General features: G+C 31.6%; 1 protein-coding gene across 5 annotated transcripts; it reads left to right on the plus strand.

Moving 5' to 3' along the window:
• The first annotated feature begins 4208 nt into the window (after positions 1–4208).
• LOC115722889 (cryptochrome-1) lies at positions 4209–9360 on the plus strand. 5 transcript variants are annotated; one of them, XM_030652242.2, is made up of 6 exons: positions 4209–4493; positions 4775–5246; positions 5415–5636; positions 5754–6460; positions 7091–7760; positions 8965–9360. In XM_030652242.2, exons 2-6 carry the CDS (start codon positions 4931–4933, stop codon positions 9057–9059), a joined length of 2010 nt encoding a protein of 669 aa, XP_030508102.2. In that variant the 5' UTR covers positions 4209–4493; positions 4775–4930; the 3' UTR covers positions 9060–9360. The 5 variants fall into 5 exon arrangements, with proteins under 5 accessions (XP_030508102.2, XP_030508104.2, XP_030508105.2 ...); XM_030652244.2 differs by having other exon boundaries at positions 9004–9360; XM_030652245.2 differs by lacking the exon at positions 8965–9360 and adding an exon at positions 7914–8120.
• The last annotated feature ends 1773 nt before the right edge of the window (positions 9361–11133 follow it).

Genomic DNA, 11133 nt, shown 5'->3' on the forward strand with positions numbered 1-11133 from the left:
ATTTCTCCAAACTAGACCTTAAGTCCCCTAATTTAGAGAATATCAAAATTTAGAAAAATGCCATTTTTTTCTATATACAAATTACAGAAAGTTCTGATTTCATAATTATCATCATTTTATAAATAGAAAGTAGAAAAATACCGTATTTTGATTATACCTCCACATCTCAAGTCTCATACTAATTAAATTAGGTAAGGGTTTATATATTTAGATACATATGTTTTGTTTTTATTTTTGAAAATGTAAAGCTAGTATTATATAGTTTCTCTTCTTACTCTCTCAATATATTTTGTAGAGAATTGATATATGTAATGTCTCTACTTCAAGTTTTTATTGAGTTTTTATATTTATGGAAGGGAAATTTAATTTTCTATACTTATATATAGTTAATATTAATTTATCCCTAAATTAATACATATCACCATTGAAAATATATGATCACTTTATCTAAAACCCAAAAATACCCCTCTCATAACTCAACCCCATCTCTCTCTCTCTCTCTCTCTCTCATAGCTCATCTTGATGCCATATTCATTTAACATATCCCTCTGTATGTCTTTTGCCTTGTAGTTAGATCCATCTGATGTGTACTTGTTCTTAATAATGTGACCAATAACCCACGATGCTGCTTGCCGGTGATCAGAATGTCTAGAATCCAAGTTACATGTGTGTTCGTTGTGAAACACAGTAACCTTAAACATGTCACAAAGTGCCTTCTTCTTCCCCCTTAATCTCTATTTACAATTTTCATCCTTACAAGTAACGTAAACACACATCAGTGCCAGACTTACTTACCATCCACTCAAAATTATTTTTCAGTCCATACCTTCCCACTACATTCTTCAATTCTTTTTTGTTTTTGTACAACTTGCCAAGATATATCTCCCTGAAGGCGTACCACTAAGAGATGTTGTATACACATTATTTTCCTATATGTCTTCCCTTGTCCACACAAGAGGTTTGAATTTAGTAGAAACTTCAAATTCAGATACAGGAGCACTATTAGAAGGACTTGGCCGACTGCTACTAGTTCCTGGTGTTTGGCGATTCTCACTACGGGGGGGTCTTCTTTGTCACTCTACTTGGTTGCTTGGAGTTAGTTCCATCCTCAGGGGAGGTACATCTGTAGCCACATCATCATCCACACCCAAATCAACCACATGATCATTGTTGTAAAAGGGAGCATCGAACTCATCTGAATGATCAAATTCGATACCCACTCTCTCATCATCTATATTAGTGCCAAGTTGCTCATCCAAACCAACCCCTAGATCAGTTTCTGGGACAAAAGGTCCCAACAACACTTCTAAGGATTACAATTCGGGGAGTCTGCTCCAAATTCACATTCTTCTTCACCTTAGTCACAAATAGTGGCAACAAGTTGTCCACACTCATTTATATAATGCAGAAATTTATTTTAACTTAGTAGTAAACTCAAAATTAAAATGTAAATATAGGCAAAATTTAAAATATAATTAATTATATATCCAAATAAAATATTATATATGCTTAAAATATCTCCAAAATAAAGTATTACTTTATTATCTTGGCTTGAAATTTTACATTATTTTTTTTTTTGAAATTTTACATTATTAAATACATATAGTAACCAAATCATAATTTTTTTTTGTCTAAACAATAATAATAAATTAGTTAATTTTAGGTTAACATATTTATAACTTATATATTAATTCATAATTAAATATACTAATTTTGGATCTTGCATGTCAACTTAATTTTTATATAAAATTTAATCATCTCTAACTGAATTTAATTTTAAGAGTAACTTACGGGGTAAATATCTAAGTTTAACTTTTAGATAAATACTTAAATTTAATTTTTGACGGTAATAATAATTAAATTATATTTCTAGAACTTACCTACTTTGTCGTTGTCATTTTTTTATTATATATTTAAATTAATTTTTAAATAAAAAATAAAAATTTTGATGACATGGACCAATTAAAAACTGTCAGGTGGCCATTGACTTGATATTTAATAACTAGGTCCTTACAAAAGTTTTAAAGATATAATTTAGGTATCAATACTGTCAAAAATTAAACTTAGTTATTATTCTGTAATCGAGAGTTAAACTTAAATATTTATATCGCAAATTAGTCTAATTTGAATCTATGTATAATTAAATATAATTTATTTTAATCTATAACTATTTATTTTATGTTAAACTCATTTCCCTTTCAAAAAAATAAATATTAAAAAAATCTCAAGTTCATTAATTTGGTATCTTGTGTCATAACCTATCTTAATATAAATAATATTTGGTTGGTGCACAAAACAAATAAAATTTAGTATGTTTCTTGATATATATATATATATATATATAAACTTATAAAGTGATGTTCTTTCCATTTTCAGAAATCGAATCCACACAAAATGTTGAAATGTATTAAAAAATACCCAAACAAACAAAACGCTGTCGTATCACAATAATAATATTATTATTGAGAGAACAATCAACAAACGTGGTGTATTATTACTATTATTATTATTATGGCTCAATTATTAAAGTTTATTTTCATCTCTTTCTAGAACTAAACAATTATAGCCAACATTATAATATTAATAATTTTATGAACTTGTCGACTTTAAATACAGTTTATAGTTACCTAAAGGGAAATTTGATTTTCTATACTTAGAAAATCAAAAATTTTTTTTCCTAAACCAAAAATTTAAAACCTAAAAAAACTATTCCTTTTTTTTCAAAACCCCAAAAATACCCCCCTCACAATATTCTCTCTCTCTGCATCATCTCTCTCTCCCTCTATCTCACCCCAACCGCCCACCCTCACCCGAACCACCCTCACCCACCCACGTCAACCCCAACGCCGATCACCACCCTCACCCCCGTCGACCACGACCCCAACCCCTCCGACCCCAACCCCAACCCGAAAGAGCAACCCCAACGCCGATCTCTCCCTCTATCTGAAACTTTTTTTTTTTTCCTGCGATTTGAGAGAGGGAAGAAGACAAAGGTCCGATGGTCGGACCTTGGGGGTCCGATGGTCGGACCCATCGGACCCCCAAGGTCCGACCATCGGACCTTTGAATTTTTTTTTTTTTTTTTTTTTTTTTTTTTGCGATTTTGGAGAGAGAGGAAGAAAGTGGTCCGATGGTCGGACCCATCGGACTGAAGGTCCGACCGCTTTAATTTTTTTTTTTTTTTTTTCTGCGATTTGAGAGAGAGGGGAAGAGAGAGGTCCGATGGTCGGACCTTGGGGTCCGATGGGTCCGATTGGTCGGACCCCATGGTCCGACCATCGGACCTGGGGTGTGGGATTCTTGGGACCGGCTAGATAGAGAGAGAAAGAGAGATAGTTTTAGTTTGGGGGTATTTTTGGGGTTTTGAAAAAAAAAGTATAGTTTTTTTAGGGTTTAAATTATTGGTTTAGAAATCAAATTTTTTGATTTTCTAAGTATAGAAAATCAAATTTCCCTACCTAAACATATCCTTTTAATTATTATTAATACATGTTATTTGTTGCGACTTTAAATAAATTTTATTTTAGAGCATTACTATTAGATATTAATAGTGTTTAGTATTTTTTAGACGTGTTGTCTTGTGATTAGTTAGCGATATTTTTTAAAAATTATTATCTCTATTAAATTATATGTAACTTAATACTTAGTTAAACCAATAACAATATTGACACGTAAGAAAGTACTAGATACTACTGGTTCTCTCTAACATTTCTCTTTATTTTATGTGTATAAAAAAAAAAGAAATACATGTCACTAGGTGCCGAATATTTATTAGTATAATTTAATATTAAGTTTTATATTTTTTTATTTAATAAAGACTAATTATGATTTTTATCTATAAAAATTTATGTATCAAATTATGTCTTATGAATTTTTTAGAATGTTAAAATTTTTCTTAAATTATTAAGATTGTTAAATTTAAAGAATTCCGACTAATATTCAATCTTATTAATGTGTCAATGTCCATATATTAAATTGTGTCTTCCGTTTCAGCAAAAAAAGAAAATTGTGTCTTGCGAACTTGATATGTACTAAATAATGTTTTTTGAACTTTAACTTATATTAAATTGTGTCTTCTAAATTTTTATCCACGTCAAAATTAGTAAATAAAATTAAACTTAATTTTAAATTTAATAATTTTAATAGTTGAATAAATAAAAATTTTAATTAATATTTAATAAATAATATAAAAAATTACTAATCAAACCAATACTTGCTACAACTTGGTACCAAAAGAAAAAAGGAGAAGGAATATGCTCTTATCTTCTTCAAAGTTAGGATTTTTATTAATTTTTTCTTTTAACCGAAGGTACCAGAAGTGTTTCCCCACCAAAGTCACTTTCATGATTTTGACATAAATTTGAGAAAAAAAAAAACAACACTTCAATGGAAAAGTCATCACTTTGATTCACTGAGCTCTTGATATTTTTTTCTTTGGTGAAAAAAAAAAAGTCTGATTTCTACCTCATCAAAGAGAGAGATGATCTAATAAGGTTGCTAAAAGATAAATCTTTTTACATGGGTCTTATTTTGGTTGGTAGTTAGCTTAAATGGGTGTTTTGTTATCTTCTTTGAATCATCAGTTTTCATTTTCAACTTCAATTGGCTGATTTGTCTGATTATATTCTCTTTCTTTTGGTATTTATCTATAATCTAATTTCTGGGTCTTTAAGGATAATGTTCTTTAATGATTTTATTGTTCTGGGTTTGACTCAGATCCATGGCACATAGTCACATGAGTGTTTGATCTATCTGTATTCTTATTTGGGTGCAGTTGTGGTGGAGCTTTCTTTCTTTGATGGATTAATGGTGGGGTTTAAGTTGGTAAAGCTTTAAATTGAAAAAAGTTTAGATCTTGTATTTCAAGTGTTTGAGAAAATGATTTAGAGAAGATTTCAAGGTGTTTTAGGAATTGGGTTTATTATGCAATATGGATAGTAACAAGAACAAGACTATAGTTTGGTTCAGAAGGGACCTAAGGATTGAGGATAATCCTGCTTTGGCTGCTGCTGCTAGGGAAGGTAGTGTTTTTCCTGTGTTTATATGGTGTCCTAAAGAGGAAGGACAGTTCTATCCAGGTCGAGTTTCGAGGTGGTGGCTGAAACAATCTCTTGCCCATTTGAATAAGTCTCTGATCTCACTTGGGGCTGAGCTTGTTCTTATTAAAACGTCAAGTACTTTGGATGCTCTCTTGGAGTGTATCAATGCCGTTGGAGCTACTAAAGTGGTGTTTAACCATCTTTATGGTAAGTTATTGACTTTGTTAAATTGAATTATGTATTGCTAGTTCATATGTTCAATGTCATTTTGAAGCTTTTGGCTGTTTAGTTCATCAAATTGAGATCTTTTCAGAATTCTTAGATGGGATTATTGCTCTATCTAACCCAATAAACTTATTGCTTTCCTTTACTCAGATCCCGTTTCTCTTGTTCGTGATCATAACATCAAAGAAAAACTGGTAGAGTTAGGCATTTCTGTGCAGAGCTACAATGGAGATTTGTTGTTTGAGCCATGGGAAGTGTATGATGATAGTGGAAATGCATTTACTACCTTTGAGGCATATTGGGAGAAGTGTTTACAAATGCCACTTGAACCTGTTTCGATTCTTCCTCCATGGAAATTGTTACCAGCTTCAGGTATATTTCAAAGCTTATGGTACAGCAAATACTCAATTTTTAATGCTAAATTTTCCAAGAAATAAACAGATGTGAAGTAAGAACAGATGAGACAATAGTTTGTGTTATCATTGACAGGAACAATGACAAAGTTTTCGATCAACGAATTGGGTCTAGAGGACGATTCAGAAAAATCTAGCAATGCCCTTCTAGGAAGAGCTTGGTCACCAGGGTGGAGCAATGCCGATAAGGCTCTAAATGAATTTATTGAGGAGAATCTTCTTGACTATTCAAACAATAGGTTAAGTGTTGGAGGTAACAACACATCACTTTTGTCTCCATACCTTCATTTCGGGGAATTAAGTGTGAGAAAAGTTTTCCAATATGCAAGAATGAAGCAGATACTATGGACTAATGAAGGGAACTCGGTTGGCGAACAAAGTGTAACTTCATTCATCAGGGCTATCGGTTTGAGAGAATACTCACGTTATCTTTGTTTTAATTTTCCTTTTACACACGAAAGATCACTTCTGAATAACTTGAAATATTTCCCATGGCAACCTAACGCTGCTCATTTTAAGGCTTGGAGACAAGGCCGAACTGGCTACCCTTTGGTTGATGCTGGAATGAGAGAGCTTTGGGCAACTGGGTGGATGCACAACAGGATTAGAGTGATTGTGTCGTGTTTCGCTGTGAAAGTTTTGCTTATTCCTTGGAGATGGGGTATGAAGTACTTCTGGGACACACTTTTGGATGCAGACTTGGAAAGTGATATTCTTGGGTGGCAGTATATATCAGGGAGTATACCGGATGGCCATGAACTCGAACGTTTGGATTGTCCAGAGGTTTGCTTTTCTGTTTCGCTTATATATCACTACATGAACATCAGATTTTTATGGATGTGGCTTCCATTTGTTTTGCTCATCATGAAACAACTTTTGCATAGCTGTGTCTAAGATTCATCATGGTTTGGAGGGTCAATCTTCCATACTACTCATTTCAGTATGTGGGATTTTCTGTAGAGCTGAATCATTTCATTGTGGTTCAGATTATGTCATATGTTGTACTTTTGATAGCATATAAGATTATTTTGTTTTTAACTCTGAGGTTGAAATACAGAGTATGAATCTTGATAGAATATTCGGGCGTTCGGTAATAAAAATTTAACCTTTTATTTATTATATTTTTCTAGGCATCTTGCTCAATAGCTTTGTTTTGATAGTTCTTTACAAAATGACATTGCAGACTTACTCAAGACCATGTTAATTTTTTTTGGCATAATCTTGTCAAAAACATATTCTTTGAGGGCTATTTTGCATAGTGACATTAAAAAATTATCTAGAGTTATATTTGGTATGCTTCAAGGAAGCGAAATTCGGAAGAAAGAAAGTTTATTTTTTAGTGTCATAATAGTATTTGCAATCTGATATTCAACAGCATTTATACAATCTAAAAAATGTGAGCATTGATGCCAGGTTCAAGGCTCAAAATTTGACCCTGAAGGCGAATATGTGAGGCATTGGCTACCGGAGTTAGCACGATTGTCCACTGAGTGGATTCATCATCCGTGGGATGCACCCGAATCTGTGCTCAAAGCTTCAGGAGTAGAGTTGGGTTTGAACTATCCAAGACCAATCATTGATATTGACTTGGCTAGAGAACATTTGACTAAAGCTATAAGGAAGATGTGGGAACTTGATGCAGCTTCAAGGGGTTCGGGATCAAATGCTGCAGCAGATGAAGAAGTTTTTGATAACTCTGATCGTGTTGAAACCATGGCCATTCCGAAGGTGGTCTTAAAGGGAAGAGCTCCACCTTCATGTTATACTAATTCATCTAATGATCAAAGGGTTCCATCTTTTCAAAACTTAAAGAATACTAATAATAAGAAGAGGCCGAAAAGTATACAAGAGGAAAATCCGGAGAATCTCTTGAAAGACGGGATCTCAAGAGCTGATGAAGACTTGTGCTCCACAGCCGAATCTTCGGCTGCAAAAAAGCAGACAACCAGTAGTAGAAATTCATTTTATGTTCCTGATTCATTTTCCATGTCAATAGGAAATGCTTCTCAATGCGAAACATCTGACCTGATGCGAACAGAGCAAGAACAGGACGACATGGAACAACACAACCCGAGCATAGATGGTAAGCAACACTAATTTATATAGCTTAATAATATCAAAATTTTTATATAATATAGAATATGATTCCTGGTTTTGCAAACAGGTTATAGTAGCTGCAACTTTGGTAGACAAAGTTGTTTCTTTGCTCACCATTTTTGTGCAACTTTTTTCTCAGATGAGGCACTGTGACATAAAAATTTGTCTTCCTGTCATTAATGGGGTTCTTCACAAATTAGTCTTTTTATATGATCACTTTGCAAAATAGCATTTTTCTCTATAATTATTTACTAAATGATCTTCCAGACACACTATAACAATGATCAAAAGAGACTATTTTGCAAAGGAACATTACAAAAATTAATAAAGGTCTCCTTTTTTCCAATTACTCTCAACTTTATTTCTGTTGTTCCTTCTACTAGGTCTTCAAAGTTATTAACTTTATTGTGCCTATGGCACTTTCATTAATCAAAAAAAAAAAAAAAAAGTTATTAACTTTATTATAAATCGGACATCTTCTCTTGCATTTCAACTAGGGCTGGTTCTGGGCTAAGGCAGACTAGGGTTAAGGCCGACACAATCCAGAGGCCCAAAAATAAAACTTCCCTTTGCAAAATATGCATATTATTTTTGGTATTTTTCAAAATTACCATATTTGCTTGGTTTAATACCATTTGGATCGTGTGTTTTGTAAAAGTTATTAATTAGACTCTCTGTTTTGCCGAATGACAAATTGGATCCTATATTTTTCAAAATGGTACAAAATAGTATTCTCGGTTTAATTTTTGATAGTTTTTTTTTTTAAAATATAACTAACTTGAAGACAAATTTTAGTACGAACAGATGCAGAAAATGTATTCAGTTTTGTCATAACAACTGTAGATTGAGTTATTATTAACTTTTATTTTGACAAAAAAATTAGTTTACGGTACTATTTTGAAAAATATAAGGTTTAATATGTCATTTAATAAAATAGAGATTTTATTCGGTAATTTTTATAAAACACATAATAGGTATTTACCTTATTTTCTTTCAATAAGGGCCTAAAAAAATATTTTCCTTTGGCTGAAACAATCTCAATAGTCTGCTCTGATTGGAACTCGCTTTTGTGACACCGTTTGGCATATTGATCCTAACTATGCCTTTCGACGGTGGCGATTTGTCGACATATTAGTCTGTAATTGTACATATAAACAAAAATATAGATACATATATGCTTTTTGTTGCAGGCTTTGGTAATACAGTTTTTGTTATGCATCATACTACAGCTGATGCAACAAGCGTGCAGATGCAACATATATTCTCTGAGAGGGGTGGATGTTGAAAATACAAACTAATGATGTCCTTCTTTGCAAAAGGACAACTACAAGTGAGAGGAGCACACAAGTGAGAGAAGCTACAACCTTTTAGTTTATATATATAAAATGAATTGTGACTTATGAAATATGTAGATGTGCATATGTAATATTATATAATATCTATGACTATGACTATGACTTGTACGAGAGAATTGGTTTAACTATGAGCTTCAAACTTGTTAATATTATAAGCCATGAAAATTGGATTTTCTTTTTGACATGGTTAGATAGAGATTATTGATTTTACCACAATAAAGAGCTTTTTCCACAATAAAGAGCTTTTTCCCATAGCAAAATTTTATAATTTTTTTGACCTACTCCATGCTTTTCGGGTAGGGGTCTTACACAGTCCTGTCTTATTTTTTTTTGGGTTAGAAGCATCTCAAGAAGTGTTTTTGACCTAATTAGAGTTCAACAATCCCCAGAGAAAATGAATCCAAGTGAAAGGTAGCTCTCGTAGTCAGAGTTTCTCTTAGATTTGTCAGTGGGAGCTTCGGCTTCTCTGGTTCAAACTTAATTTTTTTTAGAACAGTTCCTCTTGCTAATGAAAATTGGAAAGTTTTAATAAGTAGCTAGAACTACTGCTACCGTGGAATTCACAATCTCTTTCAGATCCTTACCTTCAATAAAAAGATTGTAAGTAGGCCCTAATATTCGAAGCACTCATGCTTTTAGAACGCTATGTGAAATTTGAAATTTTCAAAACTTGTCAAACATATCATTTGTGGGCAACACTACTATAAAACATTTCTTGTAAAACAATTTAATGAAAATAATTCCAAAAAAGAAAACATGAAAATTAGCTTTGTTTATAGCTCTTATCTAATTCGATGTTTTTGTTTTTGTTTTTTTCACAATAGGATACATATTATTAGTTTGAAAAAAGAAAATGGCAATCACATATTGTTTATATATTGTTAATTTGTGAAATTAATTATTAGATAACATATACGTAAATATATATGTACGGTATAATTCTAATTGCCAATCGCCGCATATACAATTGATTTCTTTTTCAAAAATTTCAAAGAATTATTTTCTGCTAAAAAACAATTTAAATGGAAAAAAAGAAGAAGAAAATACCAAATTATTATTAGTGGTCCAAAATTATATCAAAACACAGAATTGTCAGGTTCAAAACTTATAACTGCTCTGTGTGGTTGATATAATTTTTAACAATAAATCATCACTCAAAAATATTAGTATAGATAAATAAACATAAAATATATCTATTTCAATGGAAGATATATAAATTGATAAAATGGTGTTGTAATTAAAAAATAAGTAGAATGAAAGGAAAAATAGGGTTTATTATGAGTAGGGAAAGAAAAAGAAATTAAAGAATTATATTTTTGACCCTATACTTGCTTCAAAAGACACAAGTAAATTAGATTAAAGTCTCAATCAATGATCAGTATAGAATAGATACATACATATGTGTCCTCATCACATATTTGAAAGGACATTTTTCTGTCTCCTTAAATCACTTATTCCAATTTATAAATTAATTACAAATTTTTCTGTCCAATTTGATAGCAAAAGGTTGATTCAAAATGCTCCCAAAGTGTATGTGGAAGAACAATGTTAGAGCTAAAATTCTACTAACATGTTGGAGCTAGCTATATAGTATATATATACCGATCTATTTCTATTGAGTGGTGTTTTTGCTCTCCTCCGGTGGCCATACTGCCAACTCAAAAAATAGATTTTGGTAAAAAGTAGCTCAATGAGCCTTGATATTTAAACTAGACAATTATACAAGGAACACACCAAACGATGGGAATTACACAAGAAAATATTTTCTCACACCATTCTAACAATATTGCCTAATCATTAGAAGTAATGATGTGTCATACTGATAATTAAGCTGCAAACACTGAAAAATATATAGGATTCATAAAATGGTAACTAAATCATTTTCTAACACATATATATTTCGACATTATTATTGGGTCACAATACATATACATAAGGCCTCTAGCTTATATAAGATAATACTATTGACATCTAATTGTTATTTAATTAATATTTATGTATATA

This window comes from Cannabis sativa, chromosome 9, assembly GCF_029168945.1.
Source record: "Cannabis sativa cultivar Pink pepper isolate KNU-18-1 chromosome 9, ASM2916894v1, whole genome shotgun sequence".
In the NCBI taxonomy this organism is placed as follows: Eukaryota; Viridiplantae; Streptophyta; class Magnoliopsida; order Rosales; family Cannabaceae; genus Cannabis; species Cannabis sativa.